Raw genomic sequence first — 23109 nt, forward strand, 5'->3', positions numbered from 1 at the left:
TCTTCTCATTGGCTGGGAGGTGCGGCTGCAGTTCCGAAGCCTAACTGGCCGCCCGCGCCGCCTCGGAGGTGAAGTGTACTGCGCTGATTGGCCGCGAGGCGCCGGCCTCGTGTGATGTCCTGAGCAGCGATTGGCTCTCGCCTGCGGGGGGCTTCTCTCGCCGGGACTGGGGACTCCCGGGAAGTGGACAGGCAGAGGAGAGGGCAAGCTAGATGTCGCTCCGGACCTAGTAGGAGACCTCGGTGTGAGGCGGTTTCTCAGGACGGGGTGGGCTGGCGAGGCGACGCGGCGGCGGAGGAGGCTGTGAGGAGTGCGAGGGACAGGGGCCGGCACAGGGACCGGCACAGAGAAATCATGGCCCCGCAGAACCTGGGCACCTTCTGCCTGTTGCTGCTGTACCTGATCGGGGCTGTGATCGCCGGGTGAGGAACTGGCACCTGTGGGCAGGGGGCCCGTGAGTCAGGCTTGGCTGGGGAGGAGGCTGGAGAAAGGAGGGGCATTGCTGTGGTAAGGCAGTGGGGAATAGGAATGGGTAATGTGGGCCAAGCTAGTGGGATGGAGAGGAGAGCAGTGGGTGACACGAGTGAGAGGAGCTTAGCTCCAGAGGCCCTAAAGAGCTGGATTTGCCCAGAGGAGTGGGAGTTAGATGCAGTGCCAAACACAAACGTGTGTGTGTTGGGTGGGGAGGGGGTGTGCTGAGCTGGAGAAGAGGACGATACAATGTTGATCCTGCAAAGAGCCGTTGAGGGGCTGACATTAAAGTGGGTGGGTTATGATGCCAGGGCGATTAAGCAAGGGGAGAATAGGTAGGGAAGCCATCCTGGAACTGAAGGAAATTGCATTGAGGGAGCAAGGCAGGCACTTTGGAGAGCCCTTGTACTTCCCAGCTTCTTAAGATAATGAGCCTAAACTTCATCGTGCCTCCCAGTCTCTCTCCATGATACGTTCTTGGGAAGCTGAATGATATTGTGAATGGGAAGAGCATTTCATCAACAGATAGTAGACTGGGATTGTAGCCCCCACACTCCCACCCCATTTATGAATTACATGACCTTGAGGGAACCACCTAAATTTTCATGTGTAACATGAGGATAATAATGCGCCACCTGTATGAAGGGAGTAGGACCACCTGAACTCTTGAGGATCTTTCCAGCCTTTAAGATCCATGATCCTATAAGCCTGGTGACCACAGGATATGATATGCAAGGCTCATATTTTAGAATGTGAGCAGGTAGGGTCTTAGCTTCTAATAATGTATAGGTTGTTCTAAATGGAGAAGATACTACCTAGCAGAGCTTTAAAATTTCTGTTTGTTATTCTCTTAAAAGTTTTTTCCCTGTTCATATATGCTTAAACTTTGTAATTTTTTTCTGTGAAACATCTTACATTTCTAAAAAAAAATTTAACTTCTCCTAGGTAATACTTTGTTTATCTTAGTATGTTTTTGTTAGTACCTTTTGCATTTAAAGCAACAAGTACTCTAAGGTGTTTAAACAAAATGTCTGTATAAATAGTGTTAATACTGTAGCTTTAAATTTCAGTCATTCATAAAGGAGTCTCTTGGACACTGTAATGTTGACACTGAGCTGTGCTAGCCATCTTTTCCTTGCATCTTTCTGAGCTGTTTCTTAACCATTTTTTGATTAAGCATGTTCTAAGTAAGCCTCATTCTTTATACAGTTAGCTCTTTGTTATAAATTTTAGTGAACCTTTCAATTTTAGTTCTTGTTGCAAGAGATGTCAAGTTTTTGCACATTTTTGGGGGGAGGATAACGCACCTAATTAATCCTCATGGAACCCCTTCTGAGTGATAATTTTAGAAACTTATACACGAAATGACTAAATGATTTTCCTAAAGTGTGACTAAGAGCTTATGAAATAATTTTTTTAATGTTCTGTCTTATATCACCTGGAACTTGGTACCCAGTGCATGTTTTTCCCCACTGCATTTTAAAATGACCATCACTACTACATTAGCATCTCCGTTGTGAATAACTTTCCCATCCTCTTTGTTGAGAGAATGAATTTTCAGAATAGCTTCTGGTAGCTAAAGTGACTCTAGCAAAAGGAATAGATTTTTGTGAGCCTGCTTATTTATTTATTTCATTCCGTGAATATTCGTTGGTGTCTTCTGTGGCCTGGAAACAGTCCCTGCCCTGAAAATTTATTGGAGTCTTATTCTCTCTTCCCATTGGCCCTTCTTGCAAAGATTCCTTTTACAATTAAATTGACTCCAGCATAGTCCTTGGCAAGGAGGTCAGTGGATCTCTACCTTATCTCCCTACTCCTGCCATATGCATATTTGCAGCTGCTGAGACTTATAGGCGCCTGCGTATGGGCTTTAGCAGCTGTCTGTAATTAAGACCTGACCTAGCCAAACTTTTATAACTACTAGCAATGACTGCAAGTTTGATATTTTTTCTCTCTTTCAGCAAAAAACCCTGCAACTCATGCATCCAAATGGGTGTAATTCTTTCTTCAAGGTTCTTATTTGGACTTTGTGTTAACCTCCATGTTAACATCTAAATTAATTCGGTCGCTCTATCTTTAACATTCCAACAGTGCTACTGGTAGTCAAGACATTTATGTGACATAATCTTTTTGAATAAAGAAAATCATCCTTTGGGGTTATTTGACCTTTGGAAACAGCCAAAAGTCATTTGAAGTCAGTAATAGGGGGAAAAAAGAGTTAGTCTGGTTATATAGTTATTGGTTGAAAATAATATGTGGCCATAAAATAGGGAAATGGTTTTCTTGACTGAAGGTAGTTCTAAGAGAAGAATACCACAGATATTTTGAATAATTCTAACATTGTTCAAAAAGTACATAGCCTCTCATTGTGATTTCTTCAATGTATAAGACTCATTGCAAGTTCTGGTATGTTCTCTTTTTAATCATTCTTTTTTATGTGTATATGTCACCTGTTACCTTCGTTTTCCTACATCTTTGCTCAGATGCAAACCTAAATGTAAAGGAAAAAATTTTGCTTTAAAGATGTAATTTGTAACTCTTTAATGAAGTATCCTCTTCCTCTCCCCACCCCAGGCGAGATTTCTATAAGATCTTGGGGGTGCCTCGCAGTGCCTCTATAAAAGATATTAAAAAGGCCTACAGGAAACTTGCCCTGCAGCTGCATCCTGACCGGAACCCTGATGATCCACGAGCACAGGAGAAATTCCAGGATCTGGGTGCTGCTTATGAGGTGAGTCAGGAAAAAGGATCAAGTATGCACAAAACCTAGAGATACAGAAGAGACCATGTAACTCAGAGTAACACTCCCTTCTTTCAGGTCACTTCTTTTTAAATATAGACAATAGATAAAAGTAAAAGTAGTGCTTGATGCACTATTGTACAGTAATGTTAGATGCCATTTCCTGCATTTTTCATATTAGTATTTGTTTTATTGAGAATCATGTTGAAAAATATGAGTGAGAGAAAGAAAGATTGATAGATTAATAAGCAATTGATCATCAATCAATCAGTTTGGGAGCTGGAGCTAGAAATAGAAACAAAATCTAAATGAGGATTACAAACCCTCATGCCCATAGGACCAGACAAATAACATGCAGGGCAAGTGTAAGATAAAACATGATAGTGGATATTCTTACCTCCATATTGGAAATTGATAGGAATTGATGAGAACTTTGATAAACTGAAGGCTTTGCCCCATTTCTTGCTTGACCCTAGCCAATTTTTCCATATACAAATGCAAACACTGTGTTGCTAGTCATTTAATTTTTCAAGAGTAGTGGAAATCCAGATTTCTATGTCAGTTCTCCTGATTGTAAAATTTTGGTAACTAAGGAATATTTTTTGAATGCTTAATGAACTATTTACTTTTTGAAAAACTGTTATACACAGAACCTTTCAACACTATGGTGAAAAAATTCCATAAATAAGCTATTGATAATCTTTCATATCTATTAATTTAGGAGTTGGCTCTTTTGTATGTGTTGCAATTCATCTTTCTTAGAAATAGAATAAGAGATCTCTAGTTTAACTTTTTTTTCAGCTTTATTGAGGCATAATTGACAAATAAAATTGTAAGATATTTAAAGTGTACATCATGATGATTTGGTATACGTATACATTATGAAAGGATTCTGCCCATCTAGTTAACTAACACATCCATCCCCTCACATACTTATTCTTTCTTTGGTGAGAACATTTAAATTCTGCTTTCTTAGTAAATTTCAGTAATACAATACAGTGTTACCAATTCTAGTCACCATTTATTCCCATTTTCTAAAAGGTCACAGAAAAAAATAATTTAACTCCAAAAGTCATGGAGCCAAAACTTCTGAATTCAAGTTAAATCCTTGTAGAGTGGGAAGGCTGGAAACAAATCTGAAAAATATTTTAGTAGTGGAAAAAAACCCGAAAGGAAAGGATGCCAAGGCCTCCTAGATTAAAGAAGAGAGTGAGCTAAAGCAGTGACTTATGCAGGTGAAACTTAAAACTAATGGAGTCCCCCTTTCTTCTCTTGACACCGTCAGGGACCCTGTAGGGCTGGAATTCCTAACAGGAGGCCCACAAACAAACTTGAGAGGGTTGGTAGACCCTCTTAAATTATATGTACCATTTTGTTTCTTGTTGATAATATGGATTTCATATTTTGCACTGTATTTCCCATGAATATTCCTACTGTTTGGTGGGAACCCAGTACTCAAAAATATTTTCTAGGAAAATTGTTGCTAAGAATTTGCCATGCTCTTTACAGAATCTGCCATGTTCTTTAGCCGTGACCTAGGCTGGCTATGCAGAGATCATTCATGAGATTGCATTTTATTTAACTCTAAGAACGTTTCTAGTCACTAGTTCAAATCTAGTTCAAATTTTCTTGTTTCTTTGTATCACTCACTTTATTGCGTTTGGTCCTTAGATAAATTAGTGTTCACAAATCAGAATCCCATTAAAGTTGAAGAGTCTTTTGTGAATACAAATCTGTCTTCTCTACTGAGCTGGGATTACTGTTGGCATTTTAATTAGTTGAGACTCTGGGTTGGTTGGCCAATCAACTAAGAACCTTTTTTGAAAATAAAATCGTTTCCAAGACCATGAAATAAAATTGCATTGTTTAGACAGAATAAAAGTAAGGAGGAAGTGAATGATAATAAATAACTTTAAGGGTAGTTTTTGGGGAGTTATTCCAGAAGCCTCTGATATCCAAAAAGAAGCTGACTTAAAAGTAGTCTTTGTTAGGGAGTTCTGAAATGGTATTTCTTATAGACCCAAATGCAGGATTCATTTCTTTGCCAAAACAAGACCACAGAAGTAGGCTTGAAAGTGAAAATATTGGAAATCCAGATTGCATAGTGAGGAGTTATTTGTTTTTTGGTTTTTTGGGGGGTTTTTTGCTGAGGAAGATTCGTCCTGAGCTAACATCTGTTGCCAATCTTCTTTTTGCTTGAGGAAGATTTGCCCTGAGCTAACGTGTGCCAGTCTTCCTCTATTTTGTCTGTGGGTTGCCACTACACCCTGGCCACCAACAAGTGGTATAGATCTGCCTCCAGGAACTGAACCCAGGCCGGTGAAGCGGAGCATGCCAAACTTAACCACTAGGCCACAGGGCCAGCCCCGTTTTGGTTTTCTTTTCAAGTTAACTCTGCCCACTTCTGTTTCCCCGAAGTAGTTATTTTTTTCAAGTGTTTACGAAAACATTTTTTTCTCTCACCTGGTCTATCACAGTGGCTTTAGTCAAGTACTCTGGTAACTTCTGGACTAACTCATTGTCTGCTTTTAAGAGTGCTCACTCTTTTCTGCACACAATTTCTTAGTATTCTTCTAAATATGCCTTAAATGTTAATACATTTTTTGCTGTGGCTTCTTACACGTTATTCAGGCCCTGAGCCGAAAGTGTGTCCTATTTACATATGCCAATCAGAGCTTCCCTTTCTTTTACTGAGTCTACAGCCCCATCTACTTCCAACCTCTTTGCCTGAGCCAACACAAGTATGGGTTTGAAATAAGTTTCTCTTTCAGTCTGCTGTCTAAATAGGAGTTTAAAAATATCAAAGAGAGGGTATAAAGTTATTTAGTTTTTAAAGTTGTATGTATGCATATACTTCAGATTGCTCTAAATAGACAGGAAGCTCTTTTTTTTTTTTAAAGATTGGCACCTGAGCTAACAACTGTTGTCAATCTTCTTTTTTTTTTTTTTTTTTGCTGTTTTTTCTCCCCAAATCCCCCTAGTACATAGTTGTATGTTGTAGTTGTGGGTCCTTCTAGTTGTGGCGTGTGGGATGCCACCTCAACATGGCCTGATGAGCGGTGCCATGTCTGCGCCCAGGATTGAACTGGCGAAACCCTGGGCTGCTGAAGCGGAGCACGTGAACTTAACCACTCAGCCACAGGCCAGCCCCTCTGTTTTTTTGAAGGCAAATTTTGAAGAATATGGAAGCTTAGCTTGGTTTACATTCATTGGTATTGTATATGGAGTGGACCTAATGAGAAAACATATACCTATGACTGTGACTATAGTTTTCTTAAACCGTTAAAACTTCAAAAAGTCTTTTCAAGCTGTGAAATTGACCTTGAGCAACCTTCACAGAACAGCATCCCTTTTTACTCTCTGTGATTCAAACTTAGGTGGTATGAACTTAAACGTGTGTATGACAGACAGCATTCTTCCACAAATGGATTGCTACGTAAACCAATGAATGAAAAAGGGAATATGAGAATCTAGCAGTACAGGCCTATCATTTGATTTCTTTGACTTGCCAATCTACTAATGTGTGTGTGAGGGGGTGTATGGTATGGAAAGGTAGGGCTGAACAAATTTTAAGTGTATCCTAATTTACTGCTTCTATCTATCCTCGTCTTATCCTGGTTTATAGTTTAGAGAAAATACAGCATGGTGGTTAACAGCATAAGCACTGGAGTCAAATTGCATGGGAAGTAAACCTGAGATATTCTTCTCGCCTCTTTCCTGTTACTGCCCTCACTTTCATGGCCACATTGCTAATTTCTGATATGATTTTTATGTGACTAGCTGAGTTTTGATAAATTTAAATTAAAAACGAGTTGAGCAATGTGGAAGTTATGAAATGAATAATACATCAAAGAATTTAGTCTGTTAAAGAAAAGGACTTTATAAATATGCCTTAATACCATACATAATGAAAACTACATTCCGCTAAAATTTTAGGCACAGTATCAGAGTTAAAAAATAAATAAATATGAACACACCTTAACTGAATGTGAGCTACACGTGATCTTTTCCTCCATTGGCCTTCATCTCCAGGTTCTGTCAGATAGTGAGAAACGGAAACAATATGATACTTACGGTGAAGAGGGATTAAAAGATGGTCATCAGAGCTCCCATGGAGACATTTTCTCACAGTGAGTAATTTACCTGTGTGCAAAGCATTAGTGTCTGAGAGTGGATCACTTAGTGATCATTAAAGAATTGTCCTTGCTCCCTTGTTCAGAAGCTTATGTTGAAGAGTGCAGCTCAACTGATCCTTGACCTAAAGGCCCATCATCATCCTCACTGTGGGAATGTCCTCTTCTCTTTTCACAAAGCTCCAGAAGAGATAGGTAGCACTGGAAGGGCCGTCCATGTGGCCAACCATGTCAGTCAGATCAACCCTCACAGTGTTTGGGGGATGTATGTTGGAAATCAGCTCATCCTCGCCTCCTTGCTGTCTTAGAATCTGCAAACTATTTAAAGAGCAAAGTTATTCTTGTAAGCAGAGAGAAAGAGAAATTCGTATTCCCAAACCCAGAGCTGCTTCTCTTTCACGCTCTTAACAGGAGAGGGACGATTGTGATCATCAGCATTGGTGGGAGGAATTAGGGTAGAGGCACTTTATCTACTGCTGTGCACAGCTTTCTGGGAGTGCTGAGTGGCTGGAATAATAAACACCTTTCCTTCCAACTCTTTGAACCCCTCTTTATTGAGCATTTGAATTTCCATATGCCCCAATGATGCTGTGTACTAGGAGATCTTAATCTGGAGTTTCAAGTCAAGTTATAAACAAAAGATGTTTGAGTGTGCATTTCTGTGGGGAGAGGGTTCATTCCTTTCTTCAGATCCCAAAGAGTTTTGTAAACCCTTCCCCTAAAAGAAGTAAGAATCCCCATTGCATGCAATAGCTCTGCTCACATAGTGTGTGGAGGTGATAGTAGATTTTCGGGACTTGTGGAGATGTGTGAGTAATATGATTAGGAAATCCTTCTCTTCCTCAGGATTGGTTTGACTGTTTTGGCCCACTGGGGAAGTGTCCTGTTCCCCTTGGGTGCTGGAAGTTATCCTGAGGGATGCCAGAAAGTGCCCCTCCCCCCCAAAAACTTCCGTCACTGTTTTTATTTAAGATTTAGGGAATCCATTCACTAAGATTGGTTGGCTGGTGCAGGGGAGGGAGTTATATAGTTGCCATCATTACTGTGCTAAGATCTGAGGGTCCTTAATAATACCAAAACTTAACATTAAGGTTGGAACACCTGCACATTCGAAGGTCACTGTATTGATCTCAAAGTGATGCTTCTGTTACTTAGAAAAATTAATTTTGATCTTGTAGAGACCAGAACTTCCTTTTCCTTAAGGTCTAGAGTTTTGCTAAGACTGATGCTTTGTTAGCTTAATTATGTACCGAAGATTTTTGTACAGGGCAATAGCTTCTTTCACCAAAGTTAGTTTGTAAAAAGCATATAAAGTGAACATGACAAATGTTGAAAATTACCATTAGGTTTAGCATTACATGGGTTTTATATACTATCCCCTTTCTTGGTAGTCCATAATATTCTGATACTCCTCGATATTGAAACTGATTATTTCATTGATTAAGCCCAACTTTGAATTCATTGGCAAACTGTATATATGCACTGTACTATATATCTAGACAACACTGTATTAAAAAGTAAATTTTTGTGGTGGGGCAACAATATAGTTGATATTGTATAAATTAAAAATTGTGTATGATGTATGGCTCCCATGTATTCAAAAGGTCTTTCAGTTTTGCACAACACGTTGGTAGGGTACAATATTTTATCAATGTGAAGAATACTAAATAATTGCAAGACATGAACTCTGATTTCTTTTCCTGATGATTATACACTTATCTACAGCTTCTTTGGAGATTTTGGTTTCATGTTTGGAGGAACCCCTCGTCAGCAAGACAGAAATATTCCAAGAGGAAGTGATATTATTGTAGATCTAGAAGTCACTTTGGAAGAAGTGTATGCAGGAAATTTTGTGGAAGTAAGTTCAAACAACACAGCTATTCATATTGACTCCCAGAACTTGTTCTTTTGACTAAAATCAAGAGGTTTCTGGGTATCTTCTCTGTCTTTTAGGGGGCAGAGAGAGTGACCAGATGTATAGAATTGAATTAATCATAATCCTTGGTTCATGATACACTGTTATTGTTTCATGAACTCACCACCCAGCCCAAGAACTAAATAAAACAACACCATGACTTACATCTCCCTGCGTGCTACTTCCCTATTCCATCCTCTGCCTCCCTCCAGAGGGAACTACTGTCCTGAGTTTTCTCTTTATTGTTCCTTTGCCACTCTTGTTTGTTGTATTACATATATATGAATACCTAAGTAATGTACTGTTTATTTTCATTGTTTTTGACTTTGTAAAAATGGTGTCATACCATACATTATCTTCTGGGATTGGCTTTTTTCACTCACTACTATGTTACCAAGATTGATCCATGTTGTTACTTATAGCAATAACTCTGCTGAATAGAATTTCATTGTGACCATATAGTATCAATAGGCAGGTAGGATATTTCCAATTTTTTGAATTCCAAAAAGTGCTTTTATGAACATTCTTGTATGCACATCCAGGTACACATGAGCAAGAATCTCTTGGGTGGATATATGTGAGAGTGGAATTGCTGGGTAATATGAACCAATGTTCATTTGTACAAGATGATACCATATTGTTTTCTCAATTGATTGATACCAACACTTTCACCAGCAATTTATAAGAGATCCTATAAATCTGCCACATGGCTAATATTTTGAATTATTAATCTTCTCAATTCTTGCCCATCAAATGGGTATAAAATATCTCATTGTGGTCTTGGTTTACACTTTTTTGATTAATAGTTAGAATAAGCATCTTCATATGTTTATTGGCCTTGTTTGTTTCCTCTCTTATGAAATGTCCATTCATGTCTTTTGCTCATTTATTTTTGTCCTTTTCTTATTGATTTCTAAGAAAAGTTTATTCGTACTACTAATGCTTTGTTGGCTGTATGTGATACAAATATATCCTATCAGTTTGTAACTTGTCTCTTCATTATATTGAAGATTTATTTAAATGAACAGAAATAATTAATTTTAATGTGGTCGAGTTTGTCAGTCTTTTCTTTTATGGTTGGTTTTTATGTCTTGCTTAAGAAATTCTTACCTGCCCTAAAATCAGAAGGCAGTTCACTTATATTTCCTACTAAAACTTTGAGATCTTTTAATTTGAGGTTATTCATCTATTTTTAAAGCTGGAAAAATAACTTTCATTATTTTTTCAAATATTTAATCCTTTTCATTGGCCCTTCTACTTCTGTCTGCTCTTAACTTTCTTTTAAGTTTTTAAAAAAAATATTCTACTTTTTCATCCTTCCCTGCTTCCTTCTAGGAGAGTGCCTCACTCTGGTCTCTACGTCAGTCTTCAGCTATATCCATTTGAGTAATATCCCATCAGCTGTGTCTTTATTTCAACTCATATTTTTATCCATGATATTTCTACTTATTCTTATATTATTTCTTATACTGTTTCATTTTGTTAATGTTTTCCCTTATCTCCTTAAGTGTTACTGTGCCTTTAATTTCTTAGCCTGTCTTCTCTAATGTACTTCCTTAAAATACATGTGTTATCCAGTTGGTTGTCTTCAGGGACTATGGATAGTTGGACTCCTCAGGTTTCCAGCTATTTTGGCCTTTGAGCACATATTTCCCCTATGGATATTGGCAACTCTCTTTCCTTGGTAGGGTATATTAGCGCGAGCTGTTGCCCAGTAGTTTTAACTGTGTTTTGTTTGTTTTCTTGGAGTTTTTTTGTTTTTGTTTGGTGTCTGAGGTCTTTTGTTTCTATGGAGAGGGACCAGACAGTGCTTCTCCAGAGACAGTTCAGGAGAGAGGCAGGAGCAGAACTTCAAATGCTTTTTTCTAACATCTTCTCACTGCCCCCACTAGCTGCTGCTGCCCCTGGTTGTAGCCACCACCCTGTACACACGCCAGGTCAAAACAGCCTTCTGTCTCTGGAGTTTGCTCACAAATTCTGTTATTGTTATTTCCTGGAATCCATGTTTTCTTATAGTTTTTCCACGATTTTAGAGGAGATAGCCAGTAGCCTTTGCATATGTGCCATCTTGACAACAAGCATTTTCTTCTTTTTTTTTTTTTTTAAAGATTTTATTTTTCCTTTTTCTCCCCAAAACCCCCCATTACATAGTTGTATATTCTTCGTTGTGGGTCCTTCTAGTTGTGGCATGTGGGACGCTGCCTCAGCGTGGTTTGATGAGCAGTGCCATGTCCGCACCCAGGATTCGAACCATCGAAACACTGGGCCGCCTCAGCGGAGTGCGCGAACTTAACCACTCGGCCACGGGGCCAGCCCCCAAGCATTTTCTTCTTAGTTCTGGCTTTTGCTCTGAATAGTTGAAAGAAGAGGACTAGACAATTATAGAAGGTGCAACTAGCTTGTAATACAGTTGTTCAGTCTGAAGAATGGGAGAAAAGGGCATTAAAATGTTTGGGCCATCTCTCCTTCAAGAACAGGATGGGTTGTTCAGGTGGGAGAGAAGAGGTGAGCCTGTGTTCCCCTCCAGAGCCCTTGTCTGTACTTGTCGCTTGTGCACAGGAGACATCACTTTTTGCAGTTAGTGTGTTCCTAAACAAACTCTTTTTAAATCCAATTATTTGTACAGGATGTAAGTGTCCTTGCTCTTTAAATGGCCCCATGGTAAATTCTTTTTTTAAGAAAAATTTCCTTGAGAAAGCGTAGTGGTTAAAAGCGTGGACTTTGGAGCTAAATGGCCTGGCTTGGCATCTTGGTTCTGCCGTGTGTTAGTTATGTGGCCCTGGGCGTGTTGCTGAACCTTTCTGTGCTTTCGTTACCTCCTCTGTAAAATGGAGATAAGAACAGTACCCACCTCATAAGGTTGTGGTGAGGATTAAATGAGTTCATATATGTAAAAGTGTTGAGAGTGTTGCTTGGCACATAGTAAGTGCTATAAAGTGTTTGCTCTAATTCCTGTTTTTGTTGTTATCTATTCTGTTGACCTGGGCTTGCCTGTGTTGGTCTGCTTCGAGGGATTTCTGTCCCAGCATTTGTGTCTTCCTGCTGCATGAGCACATGCCTTGTGATTAGGTGTTTGACTAATTAAACAGGCAAAACCAGGAATGCATTTCTGCATATGTATTAATTTCCACATACTTAGAGGGACCAGAATGTTTGACTGCAGTCAGCCACAAAGAGGTGATCAATGTGTCTCTTCTTACATGTTAGAGTATCTGAATAGAGATTGCGCTGGAAAACAGTCCTAGACTGAGGTGCCTGAAACAAGGAGGTGTTTTCATTTGGTTAGTTATCACTAAGCCTATGCTGACAGCCACATACCAGCCTTTGAGGGCCGTGGTTGTTCTTCAGGGGTTATTTTTGACACGGCTCAGGTTTCTTGAAAGATGGTAATTCTGTGAACTACTTTAACTTGGTAGTATTTAGTTGTGGCTTAGAAATGCTGATATCATACACATTATTTTTCTGTTCTCTTCTTTCTTACTCCCCTCTCTCTTCTCCAGCTTTAGAATTTGAGTCATTTAAATATCCATTTGCTTCGTTCTTGTTTGGGGGCTGATGTGTAACTCCTCAGAGACTTCTGTCAGCTTTAAGTCTCCCTGAGGGGTAGCTGGCCAGAGCAGGGGAAGTTCCAGCTCTGGTATGTGTGTGTGCAGAGCCCTAATCACTTGAGGAAATCAAAAGCTGTTTTACATGAGAGAGAAGCTGACATTGTTTGTGTACTTCTCAGGTCGTTAGAAACAAGCCTGTGGCGAGGCAGGCTCCTGGCAAACGAAAATGCAACTGTCGGCAAGAGATGCGGACCACCCAGCTGGGCCCAGGGCGCTTCCAAATGACCCAGGAGGTGGTCTGCGATGAGTGCCCCAATGTCAAGTGAGTGAAAGCACCTTTGTTCTACCAAGAGACGGTTGAACCATCTCATCAGTCTAATAAAGTGCTAATGGTCCATATCTAGATTTGTTTTCCCTCCCTTGCCCCACCCTTCTCTCTCTGTCTCATATTCTACGAGAGGATAGAGCAAAGAAATGTACATGTTTGTTTTTCCAAAAGTATTTCTTCTATCTCCTTTTATGTTTCTGAACTAGTAAGCAGTGCCCTTTATTTCTGAATATACTTAAAAAATGTTGATGTTTATTTTTCCTACTTGCAATATTAGAACAGTCTTATGTCCAGCTAATATTTCAGGTTAGAGAAGTCCTATTTACTGATTATGTTATAAAAGCAACTATTTAATTGAAGCTTAAATTATATATATTAAAACTGGATCAGTTATTTGTGGGATCAGGAAAAAATCAGATAGGATAAACTCTCCTGCTGGATTCCTGATAAACATGACCTTGTCCTTCCAGGTGCAGATTTATGTGCATGTGAGTAGTTTTCTCTGTTAGTGATCACTCAGTTCAGAGTAATCATCTACTGCAGGCCCTTTTGGAGGCAGCACTTGCATGATTACATAATACATAGTAGCTTTGCCCTGGCTTTTCACATGTAGAAGACGTAAATGGATATCAGATGGCTGTGTGTCAACTAAAGCTACAGGATAGTCTTCCAAGAAAAAGCTCTGATAGAACAGATAAACCTTTAATTGTCTGTACCTGGGATGTGGTTTGTTTTTTCATTTTTTTTTCTTTTTGAATTCTCTTTGTCTCAGACTAGTGAATGAAGAACGAACCCTGGAGGTAGAAATAGAACCCGGGGTGAGAGATGGCATGGAGTACCCCTTTATTGGAGAAGGTGAAATGTTGATATTGATGTTTTATTGTCATAACTTTCGGCTCTCTGCTTGCTTGTGAATACCTCCCACCCCTACCTCACTCCATATCTTCCTGGCCACACAGTAAATGCATATATCATTTCCAACACTCTTCAGTAAGTTTTAGGGTACAAAAAGCCTTTTATGACCATCATGGTTGGTCACCTTAAGCAATAACGTTATTGTTTATCCTTTGAATATCATAGCCAAAAGTTACTATCAAGTACCCTAAGTTACATCAAAATTTATAGTGTTTGGACTTTAATGGATTAATTTTAACTCAGCAATCAAAGAAGATATGTACTTCTAGTTGGCATTAATAACATGCCTTCAGACCTTACCTTTGGGGTTAAATTTAAAACTCTAAAAGAAAAAAAGTTCAGGAAATCAGTGAATCATTCTTTGTTTGGGAAATAGGTCACGTTATTTATTGCTGTGCCTAAGGCACAGGTAATCTTCACTAACAATCTGAAACTTCATATAACCGGGTAGAAACACTGCCCTCACAGATAGACTTGATAGTCAGCGCCTGAGGGAGTGGCTTTAAAAAATTCTCTCAACTGCTGAACAGATTTGCTGCAGCGTTCCACTTGTGTGACTTATAGTCTGGTCTCTTCCGAGCAGGGGAGCCTCACGTGGATGGGGAACCAGGAGACTTACGGTTCCGAATCAAAGTTGTCAAGTAAGTGAGTTCATGTTAGAGGCCGTCTCTTTAGCCCCTGCTTTTCAGATGAGTCAGATTTTGGGTAGCCACCAGGGCATTTCCAGACTTTTTCTTCTGTTTCATCCCCTTAATACCGTAAATGATTATTTATGACTGAAGATTTTGCCCTGGGGCCCGGGGTTGAGCCCAGTTTCTTTTTTACTCAGGGCCCACAGACCCAAAGGATGTTGAAAGGAAAGAATTGGTAAGACAAGTAAAGAGTTGTAAAGGAGAGGGAAACAAGAATAGGGAATCAAAGAGATCGGGGATTTAACTGAGGAAGTATGGTACCATATCAGAATGGGAGACTTTTCCATAGAAAGGACCTTCTATTACATAATATGCAGCTTCTGTGCAGAGAGAGCTCTTCTTTTGTTAGCTTCTCTTCAGCAAGAAGTGCCGCTTAGACAAGAATTTTGCCTGGGACTCAGGCTTTCTTCTTTGTATTTCTCTCTTGTTACCACTTTGGAAAGCAGCGATACCTCTGCTTCTAAAGATTCATTGAAACAAGGGTCCCACCTAAATATGGAGACATGGGCCCCACTGTCTAGGACTTTTCTCTCACTCTTTAATCTCAAAGATCTTTTCCTCAGCTTTCCTTACCAACCTTGTCTTTCTCATCACTTGCCAGAGAAACTGAACATGTGTTCTTCCCTGAATAAACCTGATACCTTCTCAAGTCCTTGTCTTTGCCAGAATTTCCTCTCGACCTCTCCCCATCCTCCCCTGCACCCATCTCATCTGCATCTCTAGAGCTGCTCTGGAAACCTCCCCAGATCCCTTCTTGATGCCCATCTCCCTCAGCCCCCACTGCCAGAAGGTCTTTCTGTCTTTTCCATAATCTAGTTACTTTAGTTTTACTTATGTGCTTTGGCTTCTGCTGATTATAAGCTCCCTAAGAGTAGAATGATAAATCTTACACAACTTCATAATCTCCATTAATACTGTAACACAGGAGTATCTAGTAAATGCTTATTGTCTGAAAGAATGGTATTCATCCTTTTCCAAGATTTTTCTAAAAACTTTCTGAACTCTTCCCAAAGAAAGATGGAAGTTGAGGATTTTTACCTTGTTCTGTTTTTAGGCACCCAATATTTGAAAGGAGGGGGGATGATTTATACACGAACGTGACAGTCTCACTCGTCGAGTCCCTGGTGGGCTTTGACATGGATATCACTCACTTGGATGGTCACAAGGTAAACAAACCAGTTTTCCTGCTTCCGGTCCTTTTAAAGCCTTCATGTGTATGATTTGGGATTATTTCAGCTGCTTCCAGTCATTGAGAACCACGGGGACTCCTTTCTTCGTCTCTGTTCTGCCTCCTCTCTCCCTCTACTGCTGAACGGCCAGCAGTACCCATGAGCCACAGACCTTCCTGCTCCTCAGAGTCGATTGCACAGCCTTTGGCAGTCTCGTTTTTACGGTCTCCATTGGCACAAACCTTACTTTTTGACTTGTTTGTGGCTATAGTTTTTCTTTTTATTTTGAAAACCTTCTCTTTCTTTGGTTCTCACTGTCCTACTGATGGTTCCCTTGCCCCCCCATCCTTGCTGCTCTGCAGAGTTGGGACGTGAGCTTTGGGCACCAGTGCTTACTGGAGGCTGCATGTGGTACTCCAAGAGCACCAGTCCCACTCCAGTCCATTCTCTTTTGCTTTCTAGGTACATATTTCCCGGGATAAGATCACCAGACCAGGAGCCAAGCTATGGAAGAAAGGGGAAGGGCTCCCCAGCTTTGACAATAACAACATCAAAGGCTCTTTGATAATCACTTTTGATGTGGATTTTCCAAAAGAACAGTTAACAGAGGAAGCAAGAGAAGGTGAGGGGTATAATGAGAGGAAGAGAGAGTGTGTGAATGTGTGAAACATAAGTGGGAAAACAGGATAGTGAAAGAGAACAAACAGGCAATAAAAACATGGCTGGCCTGGTGGTATGGTGGTTAAGTTTGGCATGTTCCACTTTGGTAGCCCAGGGTTCATGGGTTCAGATCCCGGGTGCAGACCTACACCACTCACTGAGCCTTGCTGTGGCAGCATCCCACATACAAAATAGAGAAAGATGAGCACAGATGGTAGCTCAGGGCCACTCTTTCTCAAGCAAAAAGAGAAAGATTGGCAATAGGTGTTAGGTCAGGGCCAATTCTCCTCACCAAAAAACAACAACAACAAAAACCTCCAGCGACAGCAGACATCAACCACTAGTACTAGTGAACACAAGACTAGCAATGAACTCACCTTTCTGGAAAGGCAGTATTAAAAGTCCATCTGTCACTGTGTTGCAAAAGGCTGTGTAAACTGGGCTCTGAAACCTGGGCAGTGATAGGTCGTGTGGGTGTGAAACAGAATCACCTAAAGCAAACTGGCTGGACCAAACTGTAAAAGGAAAGATGAGGTATACATTAGAAGGATTCGAGACTTAGGGGTGAAGTCTGTGGAGAAGAGGGCCCAGTTGGTGGGTCCTACATAGTGAGAGAAAGAATGGTGAAAGAGGTCAAAACTGAAAAGAGGACAAGGCAGGAGGAAGGGAAGAGAGCTGAAGAGTTTCTTTCCATTTCGATTGCCTCTCTGATTTCTCGTTTGATAAGGTTTTGTTGGATGTGTGTGGTATGTGTGCCTCAGAGAGAGAAAGAGACAAGGTTTTGTTGGATGTGTGTGGTATGTGTGCCTCAGAGAGAGAAAGAGACAAGCCATCATCTTGGATGTACATGTGTGCATGTGGGCGTCTCCATGTGGATGAAGAACATTGGTAGTTACTTGTTCAGTTCACATCCGGGGTTGTCATAAGGCCTTTTGTGAGCCTCCCCAGGAAACAAGCTCCTTAAACTCCAGGGAAGTCACCTTTTCATTAATGGAGTCATTTGTTCATTCTTTCCTCAGGTATCAAACAGCTACTGAAGCAAGGATCAGTGCAGAAGGTATACAATGGACTGCAAGGATATTAATAGTGAATAAAATTGGACTTTGTTTAAAATAAGTGAATCAGCGATATTTATTATCTGCAGGGGTTTTTTTGTGTGTATTTTGTTTTTGTTTTCAATATGCAAGTTTGGCTTAATTTTTTTCTTCTAATGATCGTCATGAAATGAATAAGAGGGCTTAAGAATTTGTCCATTTGCATTCAGAAAAAAATGACCAGCAAAAGGTTTAATAATACCTCTCCCTTTGGGGATTCAATGTCTGGTGCTGCCGCCTGAGTTTCAAGAATTAAAGCCGCAAGAGGACTCCAGGAGTGAAAGAAACACAATATAAAGGGTTAGAGTTAACTGTTAGCTGTCTCATTCAAAATGCCAACTGGAGAAGTCTGTTTTTAAATACAGTTTGTTGTTATTTTTTTCTCGACTCTTGTTTCTTGTTGGTTTAGCTACACTGTTATCTCTTCCATCTCCGTTTTGGTCATCTTCCCTTGGTCTGGCCAGTGTCCCTCCCTGCTGCTGTGAGTTAGTTGTGTTGTCCTCCCATCAAGCAAGATGGACACACAAACCTGCAAAAGAGTGATAAAGATCCAGTCCCCAGACACAATTAAACGCACATGGCATCTGCTAGAAAGGAGCTTGAAGAAACTGAATAGATTGGAGGTTGGGGGAGATGAATCAAGGTTACACAAAGATCTAATTGTCCTTGAGAAAATATATTTCCTCTCATTTAATTTGGGAATAATAAAATCTGATATGGATGCTTTACTGTTTAGAAAGTACTTTTCATATATACAATCTCAGTTGACCTCATGATTAAAAAGTCTTTGGTTTGTGTTAGAAACTAGGATTACCATTGGCCCTAGAAAGTGAATTTAAAGTGGAATTGCAAATTACATTTGCCTCTCCCAGTGGCACCTATTTGTATGGTACACAACTTGAGTCTATTTGCCTTTTGACCCTCCTCCGTTTTTCTGCATTGTACAGTCATGTCACACTCTACTTTTCGTATACTCTTCGACTTCGTGCCTCAGCTAGGAAATGTTTCAAAGCTGTTGAACAATTGCTGTTGCCACGTGTGTGGAGCTGCCTTCCAGCCATCAGTATGGTTCCGGGCGCATTCCCACCTTTGGCTGTACAGCAGGAAATGCTGCTATTTGCCTTTTCATTGCATTTTTCCCCGTTTTACGAAAATGAGTGGAAAAAGGAAAGGTGGAAATGTCATCAATTCAGAGAGTAAGAACAAGGTGAAAAGCAGCACACCTTTTAACCTCATCCAGACGCTATCTGGACTCAAGTAGTCCGACTGTGTGTTCACTTGTGAAGGAAGAGAACAAAATTAAAAGGCTTATTTGAAATGCTGAAAATCTTAGAAATGAAACAAAACCACATAAAAGCATATGTAAGTTTAGTGGACTTTTTGTACCTTTAATAATCGTTATGTACTGAATTGTCCCAGTTGAGCATTTCTTAGAAATAATCATCAACATTTCCCTTGTATATCTTAGCTCAGGAAAGCTCTTGATCATTATTTGCCCTTGCTAATCTCCCTTTTCCCAAGATTTTTCCAAGGGTCAGTCACATGCTAAGAGCTAGAGATCCTAGTCTTGGCCAGAAAGACCCCATAGAGATAATGCTCTTGCTACAAATAAGAGTGTTAATGGGGCTTTGTCATTCCTGTTTATCTATGGTCCAGACTGCCCGTGATTCAACCAGTTAAAAACGAATATTCTTTCATCATTTGAGCCTGTGTGAGCTTCACTTCACTTTAAGTGCTTTATCTAAAGCACATGGTAATGTAGGAAGATTTGTATCAAAGTTCCATGGGTTTTCTTGTAATAAGCCTAGCGCCAGGTTGGTGGTGGTGGAGATGCTGGGAAGATCCTAAAACCAGGTTCCGAAGCCGAAGCGTTTTGTACCATGGTGTGGAAGTTAGTGCTATCCAAAAATGCAGTGGTGGACCCTGAGGCAGCCAGCTCCTGACCAAGTAGACTGAAGATATCCATCTTTCCATGAATGTTGCAGAGGGCGTTCCTGGGCTTGGGAAGTTGTGTTAGTCAGTGTGTAAGTTCCCTTCAAGCCAGCAATATTACAGAGTTTTTAAATGTAGAGCTATGAAAACGTGGTCTCTTACTCACTGAGTGAAAAATATTTACTGAGAGCTTATAGGGGCCAGGTTCTGTTCAAGTATTCTATGTGGATGAGCTCATTTATATGGATTAGAAACTGCTATCCTCAATTTACAGATGAAGAAATTGAATTACATCTCCCAGCTTACAAGTGGTGAGACCAGCCTTTGAACCCAAGCAGTCTGCTCCAGAGAATATACTCTCATCTGCCATAAATTCATAAGTAGAGAAAATGAACACTGTGGACGAAGGATTCTATGTAGTGATGGTAGGAGAACAGGTAATAGTATCTTCAGTCCTGTAAGGAAAAATGTCATTCCAGGGAGGTGTGTAATGAAGCAGAAAAGGTGCTTGGCTGGGGATCAGACTTGATCTCTGTGACACTGGTCCAGCCAGTTCACCTCTCTGAACCTCAGTTTTCTCATCTGCAAAATGGGGATAATGAAGGGTGATATTTTTGAACTTGAGCTTTTGTTCATTTCTAAAACCTATTTTGCCTATTCAGACATTCTACTTATTTATTTTTACTTCCTGGTCCTCAGCTGCATTCACTATTGGTTAGGTTGCAAGATTCCTGGATCCTAGATAGGTGTTAGTGCTCAGAAATCACTGTTTTTGGAGAAGGGAACAGGATATGGAAACTTAGAATGAATTTGAGAAGTTGCTTTGTGTGTTATTAGAAATGGGAATAGAAGGAGGATGTTTATTCTATTCCTTGACAAAAGATGAGCTGCCACTAGCTCTAGTAACAACATCTACCACGAACAAGAAGACAGATCCAAGGACTCCAGGAGATAAGCAGAGAAGAAAAAGCAGTTTGGTAAGTGTTCACTTTGTAAAACTTCTAGTCTTTCAGTGACTGAAATTATACCATGATCAAGAGATGAAATCAGGTCAAGGCAGTGGGCATCAGTACAGCTTCCACAGTGATTTGTATGTCAGTGCTAAGACCCTTTCTCTTTCACTAAAAGAAATCAATACTTACGGGTGTTATAACTTTAGCCATTCTTCCTCTATTAATGCGGCCATCCTGAGAAGGACATAACTGGAGGGCAGTGTGGTCACAGAACTGAGTGTCAATGAAAACCCTTTAGAGCTGCACTGTCCACCACAGTAACCACATGTGGCTACTGAGCACTTGAAATATGGCTAGTGTGCATTGAGAAGTGCTATGAGTGTAATATACACACTGGGTTTTCAAGACTTTGTACCAAACAAATGTAAAATATCTCAATAATTTTACATATTGATTACATGTTGAAATGATGGTATTCTGGGTATACTTAATAAAATACAATATTAAAATGATAAAATACATGATTAAAATTCACCTGAGGGTGGTTGTTTTGTTGTTTACTCTTTAAAATGTGGCTACTAGAAAATTTTATATTACACGTGTAGCTCACATTATATTTCTATTGATAGCACTGCTGCCAGGTCTCTCCTCAACATGAGAGAAGTTGACTGGTACTTTGGGATCAAAGGACTCATGGTCATCCCTATTCAATTACTTCTCATTAAATTCAGCCCAATGGTCCAGACTATTAAGATGTTTTGGGATCCCAACTCAATCACCCACTATTTTGTCTTTGTCTCTCCGTTTGCTGTTATTCATCCTCTGTATTGGCTGACACTTCAAGATTTCCATTCAAACGGTGAATAAAAATGCCCACCAAAGAAGCGAAAGCCGATCCTTCTATTTTGCCATGTAAAGCCTCTCTCCAGGTTGTCATTCATCAAAACATCAGGTAAAATCATATCAACCTCCATGAAATAACTAATTTTGCATCTAGCCATATTTTTTGTTATGTCCAGGCTGATACGCTGAGAGGCCTTTTTGAAATACGATTATACAACAGCCTGTTAGGAAGTGAGGTGTGTCTGATGTGACTTATTCTCAATGAGCCCATACTGAGTCCTAGGGATCAGCACTTTCATGTCTAGGTGTTTACGACTGATGCCTAAGTTGGCTGTCATGGTCTTATCTTTTGGAAAAATTGCCCATCTCCAGTCTTTCAGCCTCTCACTCTTCTACGGAGTGTGTGTGCCTCGAAACCACAGATATGTTTAGCAACCTGCTCTAGACTCCCTCAGGACTCTGGGATTTTGTCCAAGCCAGAAGACATGATTTCCTTTGAAGTGTTAAAGTGTTTCTTATCATCATCTCTTCCCTCTTGGGCTTTCATTTCCTCTTACTGATGTTCATTCTACCCTTTATATTTCAAATGTCATTCTTTTTGACAGGATATAGACACAAAATGGGATGTTTTACATACCACAGTGGTTAAAATGCATATGCTCTAGAATCAAACTACTCAGAATCAAATTCGAGTTCTACCACTTACTAGCTGTGCCTCAATTTCTCCAACTGTAAAATGGTAATAATTAAAGTACCTATTTCATGGGGCTGTCAAATGATTTGACAGTTGCAACTGGAATGCCTGGTTTGGGGACAGACTGGCAAAAGGAGCAAGTTAGCATCTCTACGTTGCTTAACTAAAGTTTGGAGGGTTTATGATTTTTTCTCTTTCTTTCTTTCCCTTTGTAATGCATGATGTTTGTCTCCAGGTGGCACTAAGATAATGCTGTGCTAGCTGTAAAATCAGCCCTGGGGCTCCAGGCTTTTTTTTTTTTTTTAAGTTATTTTCTGGGTATTACCACTAAAAATCAAGCTATTAAGTAAAACAAAAATAATAATAATTTTCAAAACAAACTCAAATGGATAATGTACTTTGACTGTGTCTGCCCTCCTCCCTTAGCCTGATTTAATCCTAATGTAGAGAAAGTAGATTTCACATGGGCTGGATTTTGATTTAGAGCTCAATTCTCTAACCAAAAATAAAGATAAAAATAGATAAAAGATGGCTTCCGAGAACTAATAACCACTGTGGAAATCATTGTGAGGAGCCAGGACAGATGATCAGGAACAAGTCATGTAATTAAAGTCTCTGCCTCTTCTATCATGTCATTAAACTGGGAGAACGAGAAATGTGATAGACAAGCATCTCAGTAAGGCATTTGATAATTCATTTCGTGATATACTTAGGGACAAAGTGGAGGCATACAGTTGGATTCATAACTGACTAATTATGGTTGAATATGCTGTTGACTAGTGGATCAATGTCAACCTGGAAGGGGGGTTAGTTTCTGTTGACATCAAGCAGAGCTATGTTTTCGGTTCTCATCTGTTCAATACTTTTATTGGTGGCGAGCATCCAGGAACAGAGTTTATAATGCCAGGTGCTTGCTGTGTGTGTAAATCACAGAGTTTTCACAACACTTGTGTACTTTGGGGTCCAAAAAGCCCCCGGAGAGAGGCAGCACACATGAAAGCTGCAGACAAGCTTCTGACTCT

General features: G+C 40.0%; 1 protein-coding gene across 2 annotated transcripts; it reads left to right on the forward strand.

The window, feature by feature from the left end:
• The first annotated feature begins 14 nt into the window (after nt 1-14).
• DNAJB11 (DnaJ heat shock protein family (Hsp40) member B11) lies at nt 15-18052 on the forward strand. Of its 2 annotated transcripts, none has more exons than XM_070582506.1 (10): nt 15-422; nt 3046-3202; nt 7244-7341; nt 9070-9202; nt 12987-13129; nt 13908-13990; nt 14634-14691; nt 15797-15908; nt 16374-16533; nt 17591-18052. In XM_070582506.1, exons 1-10 carry the CDS (start codon nt 355-357, stop codon nt 17653-17655), a joined length of 1077 nt encoding a protein of 358 aa, XP_070438607.1. In that variant the 5' UTR covers nt 15-354; the 3' UTR covers nt 17656-18052. The 2 variants fall into 2 exon arrangements, 1 of the variants encoding a protein (XP_070438607.1); XR_011529132.1 differs by having other exon boundaries at nt 30-422; nt 16374-17298; nt 17350-18052.
• The last annotated feature ends 5057 nt before the right edge of the window (nt 18053-23109 follow it).

Source organism: Equus przewalskii, chromosome 18 (assembly GCF_037783145.1).
Source record: "Equus przewalskii isolate Varuska chromosome 18, EquPr2, whole genome shotgun sequence".
Taxonomy (NCBI): domain Eukaryota; kingdom Metazoa; phylum Chordata; class Mammalia; order Perissodactyla; family Equidae; genus Equus; species Equus przewalskii.